General features: G+C 34.3%; 1 protein-coding gene across 1 annotated transcript in view; it reads right to left on the bottom strand.

The window, feature by feature from the left end:
• The window catches only part of glg1b (golgi glycoprotein 1b), a 95,908-nt gene that overhangs the window by 56,785 nt on the left and 24,119 nt on the right, over positions 1 to 15,004 (bottom strand). Inside the window, exons 2-4 of the mRNA XM_056478604.1 lie at positions 6,838 to 6,867; positions 4,287 to 4,373; positions 1,407 to 1,622 (exon numbers count right to left, since the gene is read on the bottom strand). Of these exons, the coding sequence (XP_056334579.1) occupies positions 1,407 to 1,622; positions 4,287 to 4,373; positions 6,838 to 6,867 (333 nt within the window). The remainder of the gene's footprint in view (positions 1 to 1,406; positions 1,623 to 4,286; positions 4,374 to 6,837; positions 6,868 to 15,004) is intronic.

Here is a 15,004-nt window from a genome sequence, read left to right as displayed (position 1 = left end):
AATTTATTTTCATAGGATTGGTGTTTACTATTGACAGCAATAGCATCCGCTGCAGCAGATTAATTTTATAGCACCAGGTTAAACTTTCTGACACCTTTATGGCAATCAAAAACATTAAAAATAAATAAAGGCCACTACTGAACATTGAGGATGATCATAGTGGTGATCTCCAAGAATAGACTTATGCTGAAAACATTGTTTATTAAATATATATTAATATTATTATCAATATTAAATAAAAAATTCACAAAAGCACTCACATCACTTTAAATGGTGCTCAGCCAAACAGCAAAAAGTGCAAAAATATATATTCAAAATGTCGGCAACACCAAAAATGCCAATTTATTAAATTAAAGAGGCTGATACAAGGCCTGGGCATTTTTGGAGCTTTAGTGTTGCTGCCTTTTTGTATATATATTATTAAATTAAACAAATTGATAAATGACTATATGAATTATAGCCTATGCTTGCACTTTTTTGTGTTGTTAATATGCTCGTGTTTATATGGGCCTATTGCTGTGTGTGCAACATTTTGTTTATACCCACCTCTGAGGAATATGGGGGTCGCAAATCACTGTCATAGTTAGGGGTGTCGAAATTAATTGTTTCTTCGGTGCACCGCGATGCAGACGCGGACAATTTGGTTTCGGTTCAGTAATAATCATAACCGGTTATTATGCACTGATGTCATTCATCTCAAATGCGCTATGTCATCGTAGCTTACTATGGCCAGGGAGGCGAGCATGCGCTCAGTATCCAGAAGTATCGCTCTAACAGCCGAGAGGAGAGGAGTCACACCAGCAGGTCAAATGGAGAGTTTTCTCCATCGTGTCTATCATGGATCAGCTGTGATCGCCGCTGCTGCTTATCAGTGTCACTCATCTGTGAAGAACGCAGCGCGCAAGAGCCAATCGCAGTCCTTTCTGTTGAGCATGTGACCAATCAAAGGGGTGTAAGAGAACTTGGTAGACAAGGCCCAGAGAGCGAGCCCCTTTCAAGCGAGAGAGCGATTTATATTTGTTTATTATTATTATTATTTGCTATAAATGCTCGTGTTGTTTAAAGGTACAGTTTATATATCTGACTGTATTAAAGGATAACAATGTATTACAAATATTATATAAATATAAATATATTTATACATTTTAATACAAGAATTGCTGCTGTGAATAAAACTGTGTATGGAAAGCATCGTCAATGCACCGAGATATCAAATTGAACCGAATCAAGGGCATGATAATCGTAACCGAACCGAACCGTGAGACCAGTGTAGGTTCACAGCTCTAGTCATTGTTATTTTGGGGGTCGCTGGCTGAAAAGTTTGAGAACCCCTGGTTTACCCGAGGACTTCTTGAGAAACCCGGAAAAGTGAAAAGTGTTTAATATTATTGGGGACGTGAGCTTACTTTTTCCCCAACGCTGATGCTTCCACACTGCAGAGTGTCGATATCTTCTCTGCATTTATCCAAGAAGCCACAGATGAGGCGGTAGTCGCTGAAGACGATGCTGGTCATTTTGGTGATGTACTGGTGACACTGGCGCTCCGTGATGTTGGAACGGTGGTCCACCAGGCAGGACATCAGATATCCTTTCCCTCGCTCCTCATCTGCACACTCTTTCAGCTTAAAAAAAAAACAATTAACACAGTTTTCATTACCTGCAGTGAAGGATCAATGCTGCAGACATAAGGATTTAAATTCCTCATTTAATATCTGGCCAATTTCACTAACAGTAATTAAACTTTGAATTCAGCCACGGGCATCAAAACACACACACATACGAAGAGGTTAGTGAGAAACTTTTGTCCACTGAGATTCACTTTAATTACAGTATGGCGGCTCATAGTGCAGCCAAACATAAAACTAGACTGCATTACAAATGCAGACGGCCGTTCCTCTGCATAGAAAATAAGACTGCAGTAAACTGGGAAAAAATATTAAATGCTTATATTTAGTTTTTCTGCGATATTTATTACGATTCCACCAGAGACTGCACTAGCTCAATATATCCATACCAAGTGTGATTTTATTTGGAAGGTACAAGGTTGGAAGTAAAAAACAAAAATAGAGCTAAAAATAGTACAGATAAATAATAAAAAAAATAAAAAAATAATCAATTCATTTTCCTTTTGCATTAATTCATTCTCCTTTCCTTTTAGTCCCTTATTTATCAGAGGTCGCCACAGTGGAATGAACCGCCAACTATTCCAGCATGTTTTACGCAAAGGATGCCCTTCCAGCCACAACCCAGTACTGGGAAACATACACACTCACATTCACCCTCACACATTCTTAAAAACTACAGCCAATTTACATAACTCGAACCAGCAACTTTCTTGCTGTGAGGCGACAGTGCTAACCACTGAGCCACCGTGCCACCTAAAAATAATTCATATTATATATAAATAATAGCTTAGACTACAATCCCTTTGAAAGTAATGAAATATTCACTTTTTTACAACATTTTTTTACAGGCCATACTCCCAAAATTTTTGACAGATTAAACATGAAAATACATATTTTTAATAAAAATAAACTAGCAAATATACTGCAATACACAGATTAACAGTATTGTAAAAAAAACAAGTACTTAATAAAATAAATGCTATTAATAAAAGTAAAGTTTCAAACTTGTGTTGTGCTTTTGTCAAAGTCGCACACCCAAAGTTGAATGTAAAATGATGCACTGCAGTGTTTGAAACTGGCTTTACAATTATTAAAATTATTATTTAATTATTCAGTCATTCATTCATTTTCCTTCGGCTTATACCCTTTATTCATCAGGGGTCACCACAGCGAAATAAACCGCCAATTATTACAGCATATGTTTTACACAGCGGATATCCTTTCAGCTGCAACCCAGTTCTGGGAAACATCCATACACTCATTACACACATACACTACGGCCAATTTAATTTATTGAATTCACCTATGACGCATGTCTTTGGACTGTGGGGGAAACCGGAGCACCTGGAGGAAGCCCGTGCCAACACGGGGAGAACATGCAAACTCCACACAGAAATGCTAACTGACCCAGCCGAGGCTCAAACCAGCGACCTTCGTTCTGTGAGGTGACAGTGCTAACCACTGAGCCACTATGACGCCTAAAATGAATTAATATTATATATGAATAATAGCTTAGACTGCAAGCCTTTTGGGGTAAAAACTTAAGTAAAATAAAAAATATATATGAAAGTAATTAAATATTTACTTTTTTTATTTACAACAACTGCTGAGTTTTTACAGGCCATATTCTAGGGCTGTGCAATTTAGAGAAAATATCTAATTGCGATTTTTTTACAGATATTGTGATTTGGATTTGATTTGCGATTTAGGCTCAATCCCAATTCTATTTTTGTACCTCTTCCCCTTCCCCCTTGAAATAGAGTGTAAGGTGAAAGGGCTTCAAAATTTACCCCTAAGAAATGGGACAGCACTACAGCACCTGCACACGTCATCTAATGTCATCACGATCTCTTGCTTCATATGAGATCTATGACGGCGACTGCTGTAGTTATTCCAGTTGCGTTATTTTTTTGGTATTTATCTTCAGGTAATCACTGAAGGCATATATTATGTCATCATACTGATATAATGTGGCAACAAGCTCGTAACTATACTGTGCATTTACACAGTGGTACACAGTGATATATATCTATGTAAACACACACAAAAACAACACAATAGCAGACACTGTAAAAAGCTCATTCTCAGACACTAGACTTTTCTGACAGAGGATTCCAGTGTCAGTATGTTGTGGGACTGCTAAACAGGAGGTATTATTAGGGATTATAGATAGCGAAATTTAGCAGTTTTTATTTTAGCATTTTTTTTAAGCATGATGGTAAAACATGAACGAGGTTATGAATATATTAAAACATGTGCTTGTTTGTTGTAAAAAAACGTAGTAATGACAAAAAATATTAATTTGTGCATCTCTTTACTTCCGGGTGCAGCTATGCTGGCGTTGTAGCTGGTGTATTCTGGGAAATTTTCTTACCTCTTGGTTTCGAGTGTGGTCCTGAAAAATCTTTGTTCGAAGGGATATCTACCCCTTCCCCTTAACCCTACGCCAAGCTAAAGAGAATTGGGCCCCCCCCCCTAGCCCTTCAGGTGAACGTGCAAAACGAGGGATAGGGGTAAGGGGAAGGGCTAACAGGTAGAATTGGGATTGGGCCTAAGCCATTATCACAATTTCATTTTTTGTAATATCCTGAGGCCCTTATTGAGATCACAACACACATACATGAGCTGCATAATACATTGGAACCAAAAAGTAAAACAAACCTCTAACATAGTGCTTGTACACACTTCCAGCGCCACAGACTCAAACTTCGGATCTGTGGTCAAGTTTAGCTTGTAGTTCCATAACAGCTGGAAAACAGAAAGGTAACGTTATTAGAATATCAATAAAATGCATTATAACGTGATTTACATTTAATCATTTAGCAGACACTTTTGTCCAAAGCAACTTACAATTGAGGCATTCAGAGATTCAGCAATACACACAAGAAGTGGTGATTATATGAAGAAATTTTTGGTACTCAGAGAATTAAGTTCTAGAGGAAGGAGGGGGAGTGTTTTTTTAAGAGAGAGAAGAGTGTTCTACAGGTGGTTTGTCAAGCCCACTCACCTGTGTGAAGCATACTTCATAAATGCACTTTTTTTAAAATGAGATGTTAAATGATTGTAAGAATGTGTCTGGTGCAAATGTGCAAAATTGGTGTAAGTGTTGATTAAAATGACAGAGAGATTTCTACAGGTGATTTGTCAAGCCCACTCACCTGTGTGAGGCACACTCAGAATTGCATAGTATTTGAGATATACAGCATGTGGTGTTCATTTGAGTCTGGCCTATAGTTGTCAACAATTAAAGTGGATCAAAAGCTGTCCTCAAACTGTTCAATGACACTCATTTTTGTTTTAAAAATCTTTTTTGATCAACTTTAAATGTTGACTGCTGTATCCCTGAATGGTTCATTCATGATAATAATAATAATAATAATAAAAAAAATAATAATAATACATTTCATTTACAGTGCGCTTTTCTCAGACTCAAAGCGCTAACAAGAGCATCAGAACACAATAAAACATACGATACAAAAATACAAATTAAAAAAGAAAGCCACAGAAAATATGAGCAATACTAAAATGTGATTTTTAGAAGAAAAAGTTTCTTAAAACAGTCCAGGTGGTTTCAACAGTTGAAATGGTTTCAACTTACAGAAGGGGATGATTATGAGGAAATAAAGCTGTAAAGTTTAATTCTTTTGAAGACTTGAAATAGAGTCATATGCAAACCTTTTTTGACTTTATTGTATGCTCAGAACAGTCTCTAGTGCCCAATTTCTCCATTTTACATTTCATAGTTACACCATTTTGGAAAAACATAAGGGTGAGGAAATTACTGTTCCAGAAAGGGTGTGTTCACACTTGGAGTCTGGTTCTCTTGTTCTTTCAGACCAAACCAAAACAAAATAAAATAAAATTATTACATTTAGTCCTGCTCACTTAGAGTTCACACTGATATTAAATATTTAAATTAATTTACCTTAATTTAATTCAACTTAATTAAATTTTACTGAACTTAATTCATTTTGAACTAAACGTCATTTAATTGTGCTTAATTAAATTGAACAAACTTAATTTAATTGAACAAAACTTGATTGAACTGAACTGAATTGAATTAACCTGAATTTAACTAAACTGAATTGAACTTGACTTAACTTTGAATTAGCTTTAAATTTTAACAATATTGGTCGACTTTTGAATATGAACAATTGCTCGGTCGTGAAAAAAAAAAAAACAGAAACTTTTTTATGATTGGCAGAATTTTTTAGAGACAGCCTGTAAGTGCAACTGATGAGGCCGTATTTTTATTTATGTGCAAAAATTTCAGGCAATCTTAGGTCAAAGGCATCCAACATTCTTCAAAATATCTTTTTTTGTGATTATCATTATTCATTTCAAAATGTTACAATAAAAAAGCAAGAATGATAGTACAAATATTTAAAGGAATAAAAAAGAAAAGAAAAGGAGAATATACATACTATCGGTAAATAATACTTTGGAGTGTTTAAAAGAACCACAACATACATTTAACCAACAGCAACAAGTAATGACATAGAGTTATGCATCTTCTATTTAAAACTCTTAACATTTACAAATTCTTTAAGGCGTGGGCTATTATTCTCCAATAAGTCACAGTATATATTCCAGCCCCATTAAATATCTTCTTTTCTGTTCATCAGACGAAAATAAAAAACACTCCTGAAGGCCTGAAACAAGTGGAGGGCGATCAAATCATGACAGACCTTTTATTTTTATTTTTGGATGATTTATCTCTTTAATGGTGACACTAACTAAAACCGCTGATCAAGTTTTCAAAAGCGCCAGAATGAGGTCTTCATCTTAATTATTCCTCAAACTATGAGTCTTGCGTAATGAGACCAGTGACTCAGGCCTGAATCAGACGCCTAAATCTTCTTCATTTCGGATTTGTGGACGCCGCGGCCTTAATGAGAACATCAAAGGCATGAATGTTCGGAAAGGAGATCAGAAACAGATTCCTCTCTCGGGATGCAACCAAATTAATTGCAGGCCGCAGCCATCATTAGACAGTGATTAGGACATTATTCTTCTCAAATTACTGCTGATGTTGCTGCTCTCTAAATCCTACTTTCTCTTGTAAAGCTAGAAAGAATCGCTTTGGAGAGAATAATGCAAGCGTGGAAAACAGGTAAGAGGAGGAGAAGCGTCACCTTAAGAGATGTGTGGAGTTGTGAAGGAAAGAATAATATTACATTATTATAATAAAGGGATTTCTGAGGATACTTACGTGGTTGCAGTCTGAAGCAATCTCTGTGTCCTGTAAAAGAAAAAAAAAGAGATTTATTATTTAATTTCTGCTGATTACAGATTTTCCCCCTCCTCATTTTGTTTTTCCTATTAATTTTGTGTAATTTCCAAAAGGGTTCTTGCATCCTTTCCAAAGTCAAATTGAAGAACTTCTTAAAGACTTTCCAGGTACATTTCCAAGTTTAATTTTTTCCTGCACTAGTGGCAAATTACTTATTTACATTTAGGCATTTAGCAGCCGATTTGTCAATATGTATTTAAATCATGTATGTACACTCACCGGCCACTTTATTAGGTACACCTGTCCAACTGCTCGTTAATGCAAATTTCTTATCAGCCAATCACATGGCAGCAACTCAATGCATTTAGGCATCAGAACAGGGTCAAGACAATCTGCTGCAGTTCAAAGCGAGCATCAGAATGCGGAATGGCACAGTTTGAGCCCATTACGCCCCATGTCATAACACGTGAATCATCTCAGACTGGTTTCTTGAACATGAAATGAGTTCACTGTACATAAATTGCCTCTACAGTCACCAGAGCTCAACCCAATAGAGCACCTTAGGGAGATTCGCATCATGGATGTGCAGCTGACAAATCTGCAGCAACTGCGTGATGCTATCATGTTAATATGGACCAAAATCTCTAAGGAATATTTCCAGTACCTTGTTGAATCTAGGCCACGAATGATTAAGGCAGTTCTGAAGGAAAAAGGGGTCCAACTCGGAACTAGTAAGGTGTACCTAATAAAGTGGCCGGTGAGTGTGTGTATCTATGTATTTACATAATTTATCACATTACATCAGATGCTGCTTGTTGTTGTATATTATAATATGCTATAGTTTTAAAGAACATTTTTGATGGTGTGTCTGCCACAAGCCCAACGTTGAATTACTGTCATTTACTCTCTTTAATAGCTAATTATTTTTTTTTTCTATTTGAAGTTTATTAAATATTATTACATATTTTTTAAGACAAATTATGAAAGCAACAAGCACATTTTTAAAAGCATTTTTAAGGATTTCCAGAACTTGTACGAACTTTGTTTCCAGTGTTCAAGTTTTATGTTGTTGGAATTAAAAATGTTAAACAAGCCAGCGATAAATAAAATAAAGAAAAAAATTATAGTTAAATTAATTTAAAAAAATTATACAAAAAATATAAACAACAAAATCAAAAAATGAAAAATAAGCAAAATAAAAAAATAAATAGTGAAAATAAATAAATAAATAAATAAAATAAAATAAAGAAAACATTAAACTGCTTTAACCAATATCAACCACATCTCAATGTTTTTAAATCCCAAATTCATGAACTTGGGATTTCTACAACCCTTATGAACTTTGTTCCAGTGCTGAAGTTGTATGCTTTTGGAATTGTAAATGTTAAACCAGCCAGTCATTAAAAAAATAAAATAAAATAAAATAAATACAAATAAATAAAGTTAAATAAATAGATAAATAAATAAATAAAAGAGAAAATCTAATAAATTATAAATAGAAAAAATATAATACAAAATACAAATAAAATAAATAAATAGGAAAATAACAAACAATAGAATAAAGAAAACATTAACCAATATCAACCACATCTCAATGTTTTTAAATCCCAAACTCATGAACTGGAGAGTAGATTGATATTTTCTCTTTATGAGCAATTTAATAAACAAAAAATGTATTCCACACAGTCTTCCAATGCAGACATAATTTTCCGAATAAAATATGCAAAACAATCCCATAGTGACATCTCAAAAATATCATTATGAATAAAAGCTAAGCAAGTTTTCTGGAACAGTTATCTGATGGTATCCTTGATACAGATTCTAACAGCGTTTCTATCCACTTGTTAAGTCTGACGTCATGCAAAGTGGCTTCCGGGTCCAAGTGCTCTATCAAACTGTAGGGGAGACTCAACAAATGGTAATAATAAACCTTTACAAAGTGCTGTAACACTTTCGAAAATCCATGACTAATATCAGATGGCCAGAAGGTGATTCGTTTTTATATATTGATAAAATATTGGTGTATGTGATGCAGCAAGCCCAGAGACTGTTGTGTACACCATGATTTTATATAACATTCACTTTAATGTGCGATATGACTAAAACGTGGTCATAATATTTCTCAATTCAAATGAGTAGCAGTCACGACTTAACAAGCAGATACCAAAACAATACAATATCAGCTACAACAAAAGTCCCTAAATAATTCAGGCACAGAAACCGAAGACCTTTTGACCTCTAACCTTTAGCTTTCCTCCCTCAATATTCATGATTTGGGTTTTCTCTCATTCTGGCTGGGTTTAGAGTTAGACCGATGTCTGCTCTCCGTCTCTAACCTTGCTCAGTAAACAACTGCTGAGTGACTCACAGAGCATGAAAATGCAATTAGCAATTGTCAGGGGACGACAACAAACATAGTCAAACAGGCAAAAAATCAATGTGCATTCGCATATAATCATCTAACAATGGCTTAACAATGACTTGTCATCCTCCGGTTGTCCTCCTTTAAGACGCGAACATCAAACCAAAGAGTTTCTGTCAGCGTGGACACAAAACAACGTATCGTGCATGTTATATATTTGGGAGAGAGTACAGTAGGTGCGTGACTGAAATTTATTTGACCAAGAAAAGAAATAATGCACAGAATGATGAGTATGTCAGCCTGGAATTAAATCGATCCTTAAGCTGACATATAAAATGACATATAAAAATATTTCAGGAAATGGTTTATACATTTTGTTGTGGGATTTTTGAAATATATCTATTTTTAAGTGTCATTTAAAAATATTTATTATGTTTTATTAGATTGTTTTTATTTTATTATGTTTCACATATATTATTTTTATTTTCATGAACAATTATTTGATTTGATAAAAAAGGGTTAGGTTTAGCTAGCTTTAACGATATATACACATAATCAAACAAATGGTATATGCATACAAAAATGTTTTTATTAAAAAAGTTAAATAAAATAAATTAAAATGAAGTCAAGTAAAAATGAAGCCAAAATAAAGTAAAATAAAACAAAGTAAAATAAAAACATTAAACAAAAATAAATAAATTGAATTTAAATAATTAAAATAATTACACAGAATTTAGGAATTCCAATGAAAATAATCAAAACACAACTATAATTTTTTAAAATAAATTAAATTCTGAACTGGAGTAGACTGATATTTTTATAAAATAATATAAATCAGTCCCTTCAGAGTCCAGTGAGAGAAATATTACAAGACATTTGTGCATTTTCAGAGCACAACACATGCATGATTGAAGGAAAATAACAGCATAAGTTGAAAGAAAAAACCATAACAAACATTTTACATCATTTTAGACCATGGATATCAAAAATAGTCCCAGAACAATAATATTACCGAACTACACACCCTATCAACATATTTAATATGAAGAATACAGATCACTGCAAAGCAAAACAGCAAACCACATTAATATTAATAATAATAATTATTATTATTATTATTATAAAAATTTAAAATAATACTAACAACAACAACAACATTATTTTTATTAGTATTAATAATAATAATAACAATAATAATAATAATAATACCAAGAATAATAATATCAATAATAACTATTATTATTGTTGTTATACTATCATTAATAGTAGTATCAGTAAAAATAAATTAAATAATAATTATTATTATTTTTATTGTTGTTGTTATTATCATCATTATTAATAATATGTTTAATAACAATAACAACAACATTTATCAGTATTATTATTGATACAAATAATAATTATTATTATTTTATTAGAATTGTTAATTATAATAGCAATAATAATAATAATAATAGCAATATTTTTATTAGAATTAATAATATTATTAATAATAACTATTATTATTATTAGTAATAGTAAAAATAAATGTAATAATAATAATAATAATAATCTTTAATTGATGCTTTCTTGATTGAGATATATATATATATATATATATATATATATATATATATATATATATGATATTATATATATATATATATAATATATATATATATAATATATATATATATATATATATATATATATACACAGGTATCAATCATACCTGTCAACATTGGGATGTGAAAATAAAGGATAGCGTAAAAATACCTTTACAGGCTGATAGCGGGATAAAACTGTAAAATACGGGAGAATCCCTGGAAAAACGGGAGGGTTGACAGGTATGATATATAAAGGCCAACTAGCAACCAATCCATGAATGGTCAATCCCCACATAAAGCATCTGAACAGAGTCATGTCATCGCTCACATAACAGCACAGGCTGTAAATATAGGAGCAGGCCGATATCTGAGCTCAGCTCCACACCCAGATCAATCATCCAGAACTGGATATTTCTATTCATACGTCAGGCTTCTGTGAATACTGTACAGAGCGGAGCCCACAAGGATCGTCTATTGATTCGGCAAGATTACACACTGCTTGGTTTCCTGTATTAATGTGATAAAGGTTGAATCCGGGTGTTTGGTTCGATAAACCGGCTCAATAATTCAGAGTTTGTATCATCAGCTGTATGGGATTCACTTGCTAGAACTACAGTAAATTCACTAGAGTTGTTATTAGTGCATCAATCAAGTTCTTGTATCTTGTAATGCATTTTAAAAATTAAAACTATCCAGGTATGTGGGTTTGGATAACATATAAATCAATGGCAGGGGGAACAGTTTATATCTCATTGTAATGAATATCAGTAATGTTCTAAATACATATGCAGATATTTAATACAATATATTGTGATATTGATTATACATAATTGTTATTGTCGGCATTGGTCTTTTAAGAATATTCAGATTGTAATATTGGCATTAGTGTTACTGCTTGAAGACTTAAAGGTGCTGTATGCGAGTTTTTGCCTCTACTAAATCATTAAAATAGCATTCTATGATTGTTCAATTCAATTCACCTTTGTTTGTATAGCGCTTATACAATGTAGATTGTGTCAAAGCAGCTACACATAAAAGGTCATAGTAAATAGGAAACAGTTGTAGTTCAGTTTGTAGTGTTTAAGTTCAGTTCAGTTGAGCTCAGTTCAGTGTGGTTTAATAATCACTACTGAGAGTCCAAATACTGAAGAGCAAATCCAATGATGCGCAGCTCTATAGATCGCGAACCATGCAAGCTAGGGGTGGCAGCAGAGAGGGAAAAAAAAAACTTCACTGATTGGAGCAAAGTGAAGAAACAAAAAAAACCTTGAGAGAAACCAGGCCTCAGTTTGGGCACGACCATTTTATTTCTCCGCTGGCCAAACGTCTTGTGCAGAGCTGCAGTCTCAGTGGTGGACTCGTCTGTCCCTGGAGCGTCACAATATTTAAAATATCATGCTAAGTGAAGATACTTGTTTATCTGAAAACAATGCAACCACCAGAGTTACTCTCTATACCACATATTTGTGATGAAATCTTCAGCAAGATATATCACATTAGGAAATTTTGATGCTGTCATATGGCTATTTCTAAACTGAACCATTTTTCTCCATAATGCACATCAGGAAATGGGTGAAGTTATGTCTAGCCTGAAAAAAAACCTTATAAAATGTTTTATAAGAGGGACATGTCTTTTACCAAACATCCTTCTTAAGCAAACTGGTACAAAAATACATTTAAAAATAGGTCAAATCCTTGTTTAGAAGGTAGGGATTCAAAATTAAAATCCCACTCTTGCTTTTGTGGATAGCTTAAAACTCAATGGTTGTTGCAGAAGCTCAGTAATGAAAGCTCAAAACCTCAAGAAAAAAAAAGACAAAATTTGCCCATACGTCATCATATTAAAGCAAAAGGTTTATTCAGTCATTTTTAGCCAACTAATAACTATTGAACAATGAAGCATTTAGCATAGTTTTGCAGCTCCTATGTAAGCTCAAACCTCATTGGCTCATATGAAAGCTCAAAGCTCAAACTTGCTGGTTCCTATGGGACCCAAACCTTAAACCTCACTGGCTTCTATAGAAACTCAACCCTTCACTGGCTTCTATAGAAACTCAAACCTCGCTGGTTCATATAGAAACTCAAAACTTGCTGGTTCCTATTGAACTCAAACCCATGCAGGTTCCTATGGAAACTATCAAACCCTTATTGGCTCCTATGGAAGCTCAAACCTCATTGACTCCTATGGAAACTCTCAATGTCATTAGCTCCTACAAAAGCTCAAACCTCGTTGAATCCTATGGATGCTCAAACCTCAATATGGACACTAAAACCTCACTGGCTGCTGTGGAAGGTCAAACTTCATTGGCTTCTACAAAAGCTCAAATCTCATTGGCTCTATATAAGCTCAATTTCACTGGGTCCTATGGAAGCTCAAACTCATTGGCTCCAATGGAAGCTCAAATCTCATTGTCCTCCTGTGGAAGCTCAAACGTCATTGGGTCCTACAAAAGCTCAAACTTATTGGCCCTGTGGAAGCTTACATTTCATTGGCTCCTACAAAAGCTCAAATCTCATTGGTTCTTATTGAAGCTCAAATCTCACTGGTTCCTAATGAAGTACTGAAGGTCAAACCTCATTGGCTCCAAGGAACCTCAAACTTAATTGGCTCCTATGGAAGCTCAAAATTCATTGGCTCCTATGCAAGCTCAAACTTCATTGGCTGCTACAAAAGCTTAAACCTCATTGGTTCTTATACAAGCTCAAATCTCATATCATTGGCTCCTTTGGAAGATCAAATATCATTGGCTCCTTTGGAAGATCAAATATCATTGCTCCTTGGAAGATCAAATATATGGCTCCTATGGAAGATCAAATATCATTGGCTCCTTTGGAAGATCAAATATCATTGGCTCCTTGGAAGATCAAATATCATTGGCTCCTATGGAAGATCACATCTCATTGGCTCTTATAAAAAGATCACATCTCATTGGCTCCTATGGAAGATCATTTATCATTGGCTTCTATGGAAGATCATTTATCATTGGCTCCTATGAAAGATCAAATATCATTGGCTCCTTTGGAAGATCAAATATAATTGGCTCTTATGAAAGATCACATCTCATTGCTCCTATGGAATATCAAACATCATTGGCTCCTATGAAAGATCAAATATCATTGGCTCCTTTGGAAGATCAATTATCTTTGGCTCCTATGGAAGATCACATCTCATTGGCTCCTATGGAAGCTAATAGACTTTTTGAGTTAAGGATTTAATTTTTGGGATGAATTCACCCATTGAAATACCAATTGACATGACTGCACACATTACAAACATCTTCATGCTCTGACTGAATATCCAAAAGGTGGACGTGATCTTGATCTCATTGCACACCTAAAAATATTAAAGTCTTTACTTTCTGACAACGTTTATAAAGTTGCTTCATTTCTCTTCCCAAAAGCAGTTGCGAGGGACAGAAATCTCTCCTCTGAGTGACACTGACAGCACTGGGCTCTGATTTGTCATAAGCAATAAGACGAAAGCGTAGACGAAACAAGCCAAGGATGAAGCACCATCAACAAGACCCAGCTTCAGTCAGCCTGAGACCTGATAAAAAGGTGAAGTTTCCCTCAGTCGGGGATTTGCTTGAGGCAGAACGCATTAAACGCTCTTTCATGCACAGATGAGTGACTCCACGACACCAGCTTTTAAATCTCTCCCTTCAGAGAAACCAGAGCGCATTACGATCATACTAGCATTACAACCACCGACAGCGTTTTCACCTATGAGAAACCACATCGTGAGTTTGCTTCACGTGAAATGCTGATTTATCAACATCAGCTGAAGTAATCTTATTCTTTTTCATGAACAGAAGAGATTGCAATGTTTTCTGGAAATCATATTACACTAACAAACGCAGGGTTAAATCTGTAAACACATTTTTGGCTTAATTGTGCACGATTAAAACAGCTGGGTTGTTTGGGGCACGGCAAACACAGTTGGGCTGCCCATACTTGGTCAACCCAACTGAAAGGGCAAAGGGGGTCCTTTTACCTTTGAACATCTGAGTTGGGTTATTTTGACTCAAACGTTTTATTCATTTTTCATGGAACTTTCTGGATTTATTACGACGTCAGACAGTCACAGACCTAGCAACAAACAGGATTATAAGGTAACTAAAATTACCTATATAAATGTTTACCACAAATTTTTTTTAAATATATAATAATTTTGCATTAATTTGTGATGGTTATTTAC

Source organism: Danio aesculapii, chromosome 18 (assembly GCF_903798145.1).
Source record: "Danio aesculapii chromosome 18, fDanAes4.1, whole genome shotgun sequence".
NCBI classification, from domain to species: domain Eukaryota; kingdom Metazoa; phylum Chordata; class Actinopteri; order Cypriniformes; family Danionidae; genus Danio; species Danio aesculapii.
The sequence above is the reverse complement of the archived record's forward strand: the minus strand, read 5'-3'. Positions and strand labels throughout refer to the sequence as shown.